The sequence below is a fragment of the Phallusia mammillata genome, chromosome 6 (genome assembly GCF_965637545.1).
Source record: "Phallusia mammillata chromosome 6, kaPhaMamm4.hap1.1, whole genome shotgun sequence".
In the NCBI taxonomy this organism is placed as follows: Eukaryota; Metazoa; Chordata; class Ascidiacea; order Phlebobranchia; family Ascidiidae; genus Phallusia; species Phallusia mammillata.
In genome coordinates, this window is record NC_137257.1 from 21235938 (window position 1) to 21248331 (window position 12394).

The 12394-nt window shown below is 34.8% G+C and overlaps 1 protein-coding gene across 4 annotated transcripts in view; it reads left to right on the forward strand.

Annotated features, from left to right (window-relative positions):
- Positions 1-12095, forward strand: part of LOC145232196 (uncharacterized) — a 30460-nt gene extending 18365 nt beyond the window's left edge. For 2 of the 4 annotated variants that reach the window (XM_080096734.1, XM_080096736.1), the window contains 19 exons: positions 63-245; positions 729-809; positions 913-1089; positions 1721-1807; positions 1878-2048; positions 2406-2492; positions 2560-2772; positions 5477-5563; positions 5764-5928; positions 6306-6392; positions 6634-6804; positions 7439-7519; positions 8263-8433; positions 9107-9193; positions 9578-9754; positions 10348-10506; positions 10816-10896; positions 11263-11373; positions 11751-12095. In XM_080096734.1, the coding sequence (XP_079952860.1) occupies positions 63-245; positions 729-809; positions 913-1089; positions 1721-1807; positions 1878-2048; positions 2406-2492; positions 2560-2772; positions 5477-5563; positions 5764-5928; positions 6306-6392; positions 6634-6804; positions 7439-7519; positions 8263-8433; positions 9107-9193; positions 9578-9754; positions 10348-10506; positions 10816-10896; positions 11263-11373; positions 11751-11786 (2412 nt within the window). In that variant the 3' untranslated portion in view covers positions 11787-12095. The remainder of the gene's footprint in view (positions 1-62; positions 246-728; positions 810-912; positions 1090-1720; positions 1808-1877; positions 2049-2405; positions 2493-2559; positions 2773-5476; positions 5564-5763; positions 5929-6305; positions 6393-6633; positions 6805-7438; positions 7520-8262; positions 8434-9106; positions 9194-9577; positions 9755-10347; positions 10507-10815; positions 10897-11262; positions 11374-11750) is intronic. The other 2 variants (XM_080096735.1, XM_080096737.1) reach the window with 2 other exon arrangements.
- Positions 12096-12394: the final 299 nt, after the last annotated feature.

Sequence of the window (12394 nt, forward strand, 5' to 3'; positions counted from 1 at the left end):
TGAATTTTTCCACTGTGTTCAATTTTACAAAATCTTTAATGAAAGTTCATTTTTATGTACAGGCTGCAGTTGTAGCAGCTCTTGACAAAGTTTGCAGTTTCCTTTCTGAAGATATTTCAGAAGAGTGCAAGAAGTTTGTTAATACTTATGGCGAAGAAGTCATTGATATGATCATCAATGAAGTAGAATCGGGATTAATTTGCACAAAAATTGCGTTGTGTTCAGCAGCTGAAAAAGTAAACAAGGTATTTGCCATTGAATTTTTAACGATTATAGGGTATATCTAAGAAAAATGGTTTCATATTTGAAGGGTTTATAAGTTTCCTGATCTAAAAAGGCTAAGTTCCATGTTCGTTTAAGAAATAAACTCTGAAAACCTACTAACGGACCTGTTCATAACTTTAATGATGAGTAAAAATATACATAAAAAGGACAGGTTTTATTGTTCAAACATTTTGGCAAATTTTTATTAATTGCTGAGCATTTGCCAAAACCTTCGAATAATAATGCATATCACTTTTTTACATCTATTTCCTTGCTATATTTTTCATTAAACATAAACCCTATTTAGTTACTTTCATTCTGACCCTGGTCATTTTAAAACAAAATATTTGTTAAGCTGTGCATCTTGTTTGTGGATGTAAGGTCTTATCAGTGCAGCTTGGACGATAAATCAGCTGTATTGGCTAGTGTAGCCATACAACAACACTTAAATATTTGTTGCCTAGGTATCAGACAACACCGCTTGTGAACTCTGCGAGGTAATTGCAACAGAACTGGACAATTTGCTGACAGAAAACTCAACAGAAGTAAGCTGGTTTTAAAAATAGATGCTAAGGCCTCTTTCTTTGTGAATCAAGTTCACCGTGTACAGCCTGGCATTTGATTAACTCTGTGTTGTTTATTTCGTAGGATGATATCATTACCGCTGTGGAAAAGGTGTGCTCAATACTTCCATCTGCTGATCAGGATGCATGCAAATTATTAATTGAGCAATACGGAAAAGAAATTATCAACTATCTTGCAAAACAATTGAGTCCGAAGACATTGTGCAGCGATCTAGGTCTTTGCACATCATCAGTAGCAAAGGTTAGTAAAATATGACATTTTTCAATGTCACATTTCAACAAACTAGCACAACACACTTTTGGCTGTTCTTATCTAAATTTTGAACATTTAATTGGTCTTATGGCTTTCTAATATGTGATATAAAAGAAAGACAGAACATCGCTTGCACATTTTGGATCATAGGGTCTCAACCAGGGATGGGCCAAAACCGCAAATGTTCTGTTTCATCCAACTCTGAACATTTTATGTTAATGCTCAACAGAACACACTCGCTGCATTGTGATGTCACAAACATTCCCAGTTTCCAGCTAGTTTTCTGGCTTTCCAAAGTCTTTTTCGATGGTGTTTGAGCCATACAGGCCCCAGAAATATGCACGTTCCACTATAAACACATTTAACAAAGCGGTTATTTTTGTTATTTCATACCATTTTGAACACCAGTTTGGTATGCTTGCTGGGCAAGAAAATGAAAATTCAATGCTCAAGTCAGTTTGTGCAACCACTCGGCCGAGCACAGAGCATCAAAAACAGCGATGCTCGATACCGAGTCATTCGGTTCTGGCTCAGTTTGGCCCATCTCTAGTTTCAACTCTCTACCATTTTTTTTTTACACATGCCGAACAAAAAAAATTAAACAAAATTATGTTTTCAGAAGGGTTCCCAAGACTCAGCTGTGTGTGAGATTTGTGAGATTGTAGCAGAAGAATTGGATCACCTCCTCTCCGGCAAAAGCACTGAGGTAATGTTTGTCATACTTGTTGCTTGCTGCTTATTTCTCAATCATGGCTGTGGTTGATTTACTATTTTAGAAGGAAATTATTGATGCTGTGGAAAAAGTATGTGATATACTACCATCTAAGTACAAGAAAGAATGTGACACATTGATTCAAACCTATGGTGATGAAATTATCCAGCTCCTTGTCAAATTCGTGAGCCCAAAAGCATTGTGCATGACCCTCAAATTATGTCCAAGTGCACAGGTATGTTTTTGATCAGTGGTTCTCAACCTTTTTATTGCCAAAGGGTAGTTTTCCAAGTGTTTAGGGAGCCGCAAAAAGCAAAGTGAATTAAAACAAAAAGAGTGCTGGATAACATCATACCACAACCATCTGAATACCTACTTTTTCTTAATAACACTTTTTTGGTACTGTAGCTTTCATGGAAATAATAATAATCTTTAGTGATTTTCTGAGTTCAGGTGAGGGCCGCAAAATAAGCAGTTTGGAGCCGCTTGTGGCCTTGAGAGCCCTAGCCGAGAATCCACTGTTTTGGATAATAGCTAAATTTCTGGTAAAAATGTTTTACATGGACTATTAAATTCCAAATATTTGTTTTAGGTGAAAGTCAGTGCATCAGCAACTTGTGAGATTTGTGAGGCAGTTGCTTCTGAACTCGAAAAAGTTGTAACTGAAAACAGCACAGAGGTAATAAGCACTTCATTGTGTTTTGTGGATTTTTTGTTCTAAGTTTCTAATACCATTCTAATTTCAGAATGAAATCATTGATGCAGTGAAACAAATCTGCAAAGCACTTCCCGACAGCATTAAACAAGAATGCAGTGAGCTTATCGACATGTACGGAACACAAATTATCAACTTGCTCATCAGCAAAGTTTCACCAGACAAGATTTGTTCCGGCTTGGGACTTTGCCCAGGGGTAACAGTTTTTTTTCATTCGTTTTCCGGCTTGGGACTTTGCCCAGGGGTAACAGTTTTTTTCATTCGAAATATCACATCCAACTGTTTGTTGACTCACTTTGCACAGTTTAAAGCAGGGGTGGGCAACCTTTGTTACTGTAGGGCCAATTACAAATTTCAAAATTGGATCGCGGGCCACACATGTGCATTACACAAAGTGATTTTGCTTTGTTTCTTACCAAACATGCTTAACTAGAAGTATAATTCGTATTTCATATCTAGCCAAATTTTGCCAGATCGCAGAAACTAACATCAGGCGCATTAATCAGCTCAAAAATATGTAATAATTGGACTCGTTTGCCAGTACTTTTGAAATCCAAGCGTCTCTGTGGGCCGTTCTCTTTGGTTGAACACCGATCATCTCGTATTAATGCTCCCTGCATTGTGACATCACAAACATTCCCGATTCCATCTTGATTTGTAGCTTTTCAATGTCCTAGTGGTGTATTAAGCTGCACAGGCCCTAGAAGTATGTGTTTTCCCACCATCTAACACATTTAAAAATACAGTAATTATGGGTCCCCTTCACATATTTTTTTTTTTTTTTTTTTTTTTTTTCCGTCTTACACGGATTTGTTCCCACGTTTTGGTCAAGAAAGAATGGTTCAAACTTTTTCAAATTTACAAACATTATAGATATTGGTCTCAAAATGGTCCATGTGAATTTTGACCACGTACGAGTATTTTGTAACTTGAAGTTGTATATATCCATTTTCACCCCTTTACCCCCAAATATTTGTTTGTTTGTTCACATGTTAATGAGGTCAGAAATACAAGACTTAACCTGCTGAAATTTTAAACAGCTGTGGTTAGGGTGCTCCTTGTTGGCTGTTAATAATTTCAGTGCAATCGTCTCAGTAATTACTCTTGCAGCCCCAAATATGTGTTACATGCTATATTTTGTCAAATTTGTGCTCGCTCAGTGCACAGCTGAGGCAATGGGTGTGATTGACGATAGTGGCGCATGGAAAAAATGCCTCTGCTTATGCATGAACGCAGTCATCACTTGACCATTTTCTCCCTGGCTGGAATTAAGATGTTACGATGTTAGTTATGGGTCCCCTTCCCTGAAGGGGACACATCTTGATTTCACTTTGATGAAACTTTCACAGATGGTAGATATAGTAATGCAGATGTGCCATTTACTTTGTTTGACTTGATAACCCCAGTATTTACCCCGCTAGACCCCAAAGTGTAAAACTTTTATGTTTTTTGCTGCGCACCACAAACGAAAGATTTCTGTGGTGTAATGGTACAATAAAGGCACCAGTACATATGCTACTTGTGTTTGTGCATTACTTGGGGGAGTTTTTTGCACATGCCAGTCAGAGGGGTTGCATGTGTGGGGACCCATGAGTTTCTACTTGCAGAAACAACCAAGGTTATAAAAGATGGTGGATGATATGGGACCCAATATAAAATAAGTGTCGGATGTAAATATATGTTAAGAAATAGGTCACAGTGTATGTGCAGTGGCAATATGTGCTAATCCACCCTTCTAGTTGTATTGTGCTGTAAACGTTAATGTAGGTCAACTTATTCGTGTTTCGAAATGCAGAGCGACAACGCAGCATAATTTGTTACACCTGTGTAACGTGACTTTTCAAACTGAAAGCGTTAATAAAACTGTTCGAGAACAGGTTTTGGACATATAAAGCCCAGCTAAGCAATCGTATTGTTGGTATGTAGACACTTAATGGTGCAATTGAACACTATGTGCGGATTAAAAATCATAATTCTATTCCAGTTTAACAATGGTTGTGCCCTATTTTTACTGTTACCAAATCGCATATGCATATGTGTGGTGACCCACTAGATCAGTGTTTCTTAACCTTTTTAGCGCTTGTACCCCTTGAGCTTTCATGATATTTTCTCGTACCCCCTCTCTACAATGGCCGACAGAAGCAAACAATAATGGGAATTAATCTCAGTGTATTTATAACTTACATGTTGAATGCATGCATTAAAACAGTCTTGTAAGTTCAACAAAATTTACAGAACACCAACAATCAGGCAATTAAAATCAACTACATATAACAAAGTAACTTGTTATGCATTCTTCACAAATATGCCTAAATAATGTATAATTTCACATTGACTGTCGTACCCCCTACTTTGGTGCTTCGTACCCCCAAGGGGTACATGTACCCCTGGTTAAGAACCCCTGCACTAGATTATGCTTGCAGAAACAGTTATGTTATAAAGTGCCAGGAAAAAGATAGGGACCCAATGAAATGTAGGTGCCAAATATATATCCATTATAAATATAGTAAATGGTATATGTGATACATCATTAAATATGATGTAGTATAAACTGGCAATATAGGAAAAGCACTATTGTAGTTTTTTTTTAGATACCATGTTGAACGCATAGTTTAGTATGTTAGGAGATCACGAGAATCCAAATTTATAGCTCTGGTCACTTTGTGATACTTTTTGACTGAGCACCATGCTTCAAACACAGCGACGCTTGGAATCAAGTACTCTAAATCGGCTCAGCCCATCTCTACAATATAGCAATGTCTAATTTTTACCAAAAGAGTAAAAAATAGTTGTTTCTTGTGCTTGTTAAATCTCACATTGCACATAAGTTTAAAAACTTTGCAAGAACAAAGTTGAGTTTACAAAACTAATACATTTTTGTTGAAAAGGATTATTTTTTCAAGTCAACTTAAGTTGGACTTTATCTAAATGAGAAACCTTTTTTTAAGATCAAGGTCACTGAATCTACAAATTGTTACGTTTGTGAGGCCATAGCTTCTGAACTGGAAAAGATCATAACAGAAGATAGCACAGAGGTGATAAGCATTATGGATTTTATGTCTGACAGTTTGACTTCAAAATTCCTGTTGTAAAATTGGGTCAAACACAATAACCAATGTCTAAAACAATATAAATATTTGAACAATGTGTGATTACTTGGTTAATTGTAGTGACTAGAGTGAGTTTCTTAAATTGTTTTAAACATTTAAAGTTACTCAAACCGTTCCAATTTCAGAATGAAATAATCGATGCAGTAAAACAAATCTGCAAAGCACTTCCCGACAGCATTAAACAAGAATGCAGCGAGCTTATCGACATGTACGGAGCACAAATAATCAACTTGCTCATTGGCAAAGTTCCACCAGAGAAAATTTGTTCCAGATTGGGACTTTGCACAGGGGTAACAGTCGTTTGTATTAATTTCTTTTAATGATGAAATATCTTACTAGCCAGTTTGTTGATGCATAATGACTTTGCACAGTTTTAAGTCTTAACACTTAAGTGAGTTTGTGGATCTGTTGTAGTCCTGTGTTTGTTTGCACCAAGACTGCGAGATATGTTTTGTTTTTTGTCTACAAAGTAGAACAGGCTAAATTTGCCCAAGGAGTAAAATCATTGTTGTCCACCATGTTTCCAAAAAATATTCACATTAACCTTAATTTAAAAACTCTGCATGTATAAAGGTGTGTTAACAAAATTAACACATTTTTGTTGAAAAGGAATATTTTTTCAAGCTAACTTCAATTGGCCATTGTTTACATCAGAAATTTATTTTAGGTCAAAGTCAGTGCATCAACAACTTGTGAGATTTGTGAGGCAGTTGCTTCTGAACTTGAAAAAGTTGTAACTGAAAACAGCACAGAGGTAAAAAGCATTAAGGATGTTTTGTTTAATAGCTTTTCTTCAAAATACCTTTGATAAATTTTTGGCTCAGAAACAATAACTGATGTAGTGTTTCTATAATGTTTCACCCGATTACTGTATAATGGTTATTTCCAGTATTTTAGATGCAAGTTAAAAATGTTGTATGAACTACAGTAAGTTCTCAATTTGTTTTCGGTAGTCAAAGATAGCATTCTAATTAAACATACCATTGTAATTTCAGAATGAAATCATTGATGCTGTAAAACAAATCTGCAAAGCACTTCCCGACAGCATTGAACAAGAATGCAGCGAGCTTATCGACATGTACGGAACACAAATTATCAACATGCTTGTCAGCAAAGTTTCTCCAGACAAAATTTGTTCGGGCTTGGGACTTTGTAACAACAAAATGGTAACAGTATTCATATGTAGTTTGGTCAGTCAGTTTTATTATGGGCACTCTATTCTAAAGGGGACGAAATGACACATATTGTTTTTTTTACTACTGAATTGTTTCATGGGTTTGGTCAAGAAAGCGTGCTGTAAAAGCATTTTAATCATAAACTTTCTTTAAAGGTAAACTTATAGTTTTGTCTGTATTTCTTTTTCCTTTATGCCTGACGCTGGTTTTGTTTCACATGTTTGGTGAAGAAAGAGTGCCTCATTTTTTGAAAAATTTACGCACTTGATAGTTAGTTGTCTAAAGTTAATTCCCTGAAAGTTTAAACCCAGATGACCTTACCAACAAACCAGGTATAGAATAAATAAAATGAAAATGTATAGGAAAGCCACCTTTCTAGTTTTGGTTGATTATTTTGGATTTCTTGTAACTATAATGGGCAGAATAAATCCTTACAGCATTTTTATGTTGTCATAATGGTTGACAAAGTTCATTAATTGCTAAGACATGAAATCTGTTTAAAATTTGGAAAAAATAAATGTTGCAGTGTTGAGTTTCGTTTAATTCAGAATAGCTTTTTTCCCACCCATGCATAAATTAACCAAAAATAATTTGTTGATGAGAACTTTGTCTTAATTTCTGACAGACCATGCTGGGTGACACATGTGAGCTTTGTAATGTCATTGCACAAGAACTGGAACATTTGCTTGAATCCACCAGCACTGAGGTATGCATATCACTGTTAGTGCATTCTGTGTTGAGCTACGTTGTAAATTGGTCTATGGCAGCTCTTATGATGTGTCTGATTACGGATTGTAAACTGAAGATAAGGAAGCAGTTCAAATTCAGTTCATTTTGGACTTGATAAGGGCCTCTTAGTTACAGACTAAACATATTGTTTTTGTACATTTTTTTCCTTAATGCCTAAAGTTGGTTTTGTTTCACAAGTTTGGTAAAAAAACGTACCTAAAACATAGTACAGGGGTTTTAGGCGACGCGTGCCAAAGTACAGGGGTTTTAGGCGACTCGTGTTTGGTAATTTCCATGTGTAAATGACCTCGTATGCCAACGTTTTCTAAATAATAGTGGTTCGTGCCAGCAAAAATCAATAATAAAGAGAAAGCAGAGCCTTTTTGTGCATGCTGAATTTAAGACTATGGCATGATAAAAACTGAAAACAAGCAGTGTAACAGGTTAAATTGTTACTTCAAAGTTTGAACCAGATTCCCAGTAGTTTACCCACAAACCACTCTAAAGCATGTTCATAAATAACTAAAGCTTTGTCATGAATATCCCGGCTACAGCAACATTATGTTTAGACTAAAAGCTTCATTTTTGAATTAAATTTTAATAGAATTTAATGCAATTTGTTGACAAATGTAATCTGTTCCAAGAAGTTTAAGAATTCAAGGTTGTGTTGATTTTATTGCAACAATTTTTTAATAATCTGTGTATTTGGTTAAAATCCAGGAGGAAATCATATCAGTTGTCGAAAAAGTTTGCACGATCATTCCATCGCAATACGAATCAGAATGCGATTCACTTATTGAGCAATATGGATCCACAATCATTGAACTTCTAGTAAACCTTGAGCCACCAGAGAAACTATGCGCCTTGCTTGGCCTATGTACTGGAGTAAAAGTAGGTGGACATTGGGGTTTATAAAGATTCTGTCGTTTCATGCCGGTCCAATTTTAATAGTCAGGATGACTTGTCAAAAGGAATACTATATACATACGTTTGAAGGAATACTACATACATAACTTTGATATATCAAGTAATGTTGAAATTAAATGCTTCATGAAACATTTTAACAATGCTCATGTATATACTCGTAATTGAAACTTAAAGCTGGAATCACCCAGTCCGTTGCTTGGTAGATGAAGACTAAAAAGCCTTATAGCAATAGATGTAAGTTCAGAAAAAACAACTTAGTCGTTCACCCTTTGGTTTTAAAGATATATATATTTCGCTAATACAGCATCGTCAGTATCTACGAACAAGCAGAAAGATAAATGAAAACAGTATGCATAAAAATCATGTATATTTATGGTTTTCTCTGCCACAAACAATTTTATACACCAAGGCCATGTATAAAATGATACACAGTGCAAAACATACGTAACAATTTAATTTTAGTATTTTCGAGTCAGACACCACGAAAAGACTAAGAAAACAACAAATATGGATTTATAACAGTGCTTTTAAATGACAGTATGGTTATGTGATTTGTTTTGTATGCCACAATATGTGACCGTTACATACATATACCCAAATCATAAAATCTTGGATCATATAATGTTTTTATCTTCAGGTTGCTGCAAAATCAGATGAATTTTGTGTAATTTGTCAACTTGTAATGGGTGAGCTCGACAAACTGCTAAATGAGAATTCCACTGAGGTAATAAAACTATAAAGTTTTGCAACAAAATAAGTTTTTTTTATTAGTTCTGTGGGTCATATTCTTTGCTTTTAGTCCATTTGTTTAAAACTATGCCTTGAAATAGCTTGTAAAACTTCTAATTTTAAGTTTTAATTTAGGTCTGTCAGATCAAGTAGTAGTGTAAAGTAAATATGAAATATGTCATATTCTAACAATTTGGGAAATATTAGAATTAAACTAAGGGGTTGATAGACTATAGCAAGTTTAAAACAAAGAATATGTCAATGAATAATACTCCACTGATTTGGTCTATTGTAAACTTATACCAATACATTTGCCTAGTACATCCAATCATCAACAGAATTAATACATTTTTCCCTTTTTCACATTAACTTGTGGCAGAATGAAATTGTAGCAGCCCTTGAAAAGGTGTGTAGCATTTTACCTGGAGAACTGAAGGAAGAATGTGATGATTTCTTGAAATCAATTGGCCCAGCAATCTTGGAGTTATTGATCAAAAAATTGTCCCCAGCTGATGTTTGCCCAGCCTTAAATCTTTGTCCGAAACTTATGAACAAGGTACACAAAAATATAAAAATACGCTGTGTCCCAACAACATGTGTTACTTTTTCTGGGGTCACTATAAATTCAATTTATTGGTGTTTAAATCTATTACCAAAAAATGATGCGACCCATTTCTTATGCAATAGTTGTCCAACCCATTGTTACGCGATAGAACCCAAAGAATGACATATTGTGTCCACAATAATACAGCAGGTACAGGTAAAAATACATTAATTTACTGATTTCTGCAAACTGGTGAGCTTTAACGCGAATTAGATTGGCTAAATTAAATGAAACTTGTGGGCTCTAACATTTGAGTGTAATAATGCAAGCTGAATGCAAATATTTAAAGTCTCCTTAAAAATTAAGTGGGCAAATTTACATGAAAATTGTTTCAGTTCGGCATTACTTAAAATATTTTTCTCCCCAATGGTGAAAAATGGGGTCGCATGTAAATGCTGATTTCATTTTCTCTTAAATTGGGGCCGCTTTTAAAAAGTGTTGAAGACCACTATGTTACACAATAGAAAATTCTGACCAATAGCTACTTCAATTTCAAGTCACTTTTATTAACTAGTATCGATTTAATCTTTGTTCATTGATTTTAGGTGAAGAATGATTTTGTATCTGCTGGCGAATTGTGTGATGTCTGTAAAATAGTGATTACTTTCGTGGACCAAGAATTGTCTGCCAATGCAACTGAGGCTGAATTGGAAGCTGAACTGAAAAAAGTTTGTGCTCAAGTACCAGGAGAACTAAAAGACACGGTTAGTATTTAATTTGGTAAACAGTTTTTTTGTTTTGTTACCCTTAAAAAAACAAAGTTCATGCCAATTATACGAATGTGTTGTTTTCCAAAATAGTTAAATTACCTTGTTTTACCCTTTAGCTGTTCCTACAAGCATCTAAAATATGTTTTTAGTGTTTATAATATTTAAAAAATTACATATCTTGTAACTTACATGTAATCATGCACAAATCATGACCACAGATTACCTATTGGTTAATATAAATGCTCACAAAATGTCAATTTTCAAATTAGAATATTGTTTGTAAATCATACATTTTATTTTTAGTGTGACGATTTGGTTCAACAGTACACTCCTGATATCCTGAAGTTATTGGACAACATATTTGATCCTGACTATGTTTGCCTGGTATGTCAAATCCTTTGTTGGTTGATCAAAACACATTAAGTTACATAACATAACAGATTTGAGGTTCAGCACTTAAGATAACAATTCACAATTTAAACTTGTCAGGTCATATGGGTAAATACCATCAACATGCATAACGGCAAGGTAATGATATATCTATTGTCATGCAAATGTTCAATCAGCTATTGTATAGTGGTTTTAGAATTAGAGTAAACCTTTGTTAATCCGTGCCCGTTTTGACCAAAAAAACGTCTTAATTATACGAAAATTCGGATTAACTGATTTACTCTTATAAATAAGCTTATCCTTTCACTTGTTCAGTTAAATGTGTGAGTGATGTTGGGCTTAAAAATGGTCTGTTTTTAGCACCTCAAGTTGTGTACTTCTGCTCGCCCCAAAGTGATTGTGGGTGCCAACCCATGTACATATGGACCATCCTACTGGTGTAAGAATGAGCAAACTGCTAGAGAGTGTCATGTAAGTATCACAATGTACATTTGGGAAATTTCATTTTTTGTGGCTTTGTATGACACTTTTGAATCTTGTTATTATATGATCTTGGTCTCCCGGAAAACTGTTGTGTGAAAAGGTTGACAAAAAAATAAAATAACTGGTAATGAATAAGAACTGGCTATCCCTTTTATATCTATCACCTGAAAAATTCTAATTCTTGGACAGAAATATGGCTTAATAGTTGAGGCACTTGGCCCATAAAAAGACCTAATCACTGACCAAGATTCGCTTATTATTAGCAGCCCGGATTTGACCTCTTCAAAAATTCTTATCTGTAATAATGGCCGTTTTCATATTAGTATGACACATATATGTACATGTGTATACAAATTGCTTTACAGGCTTTGAAACACTGTCAACAGCATATTTGGGAATAGAGGAACGATATTTTACAGAAAAAAGTTGTGTACATAAATTCCATTCAATTGATTTTTTGTGGCAATATAACTGTGCGTTATTTCGTGTGTGGTAAAGCACTTTTGATTTTTGTGTCTTTGCTCTACTTTTTCGCTACGATACTAAGTCACATGCAAAATCAACTCATTACAATCCCCTATAACATCATTGATCTTAAATGTTAAAAGCCACTTGTAATTTAAGCTTCAACCGTTTCTTGTTCAGTGTTTTGTGTGGTTTACACTCACTTGCTCTGATTCCGATTTGATCAATAAACTATGCGTATGTTATATGGAAAAGTGTGATTATTTGTTATCATTTGAAATTTTAAGAAAGCTTGAAGTCAGGCCGCTTAGCAAGTGAAAAATGTTTGTGTTAATGACCGATTCGACGTCAAACTACGTCGAGCTTAGATTACGGCAAGTGGTCTGTTAAATAATTTCAGAAATTCGAATTAGGTGTTAACCGCTGATATACACACAACATGATAGTTTTAGCAAGTTTAAACATCATATGTTTCCGTACAGTTCAACAGTGCTTCATTAAATTACAGAATAGGTTTTTTTCAGGCAGAAAAAAGAATTTTTAA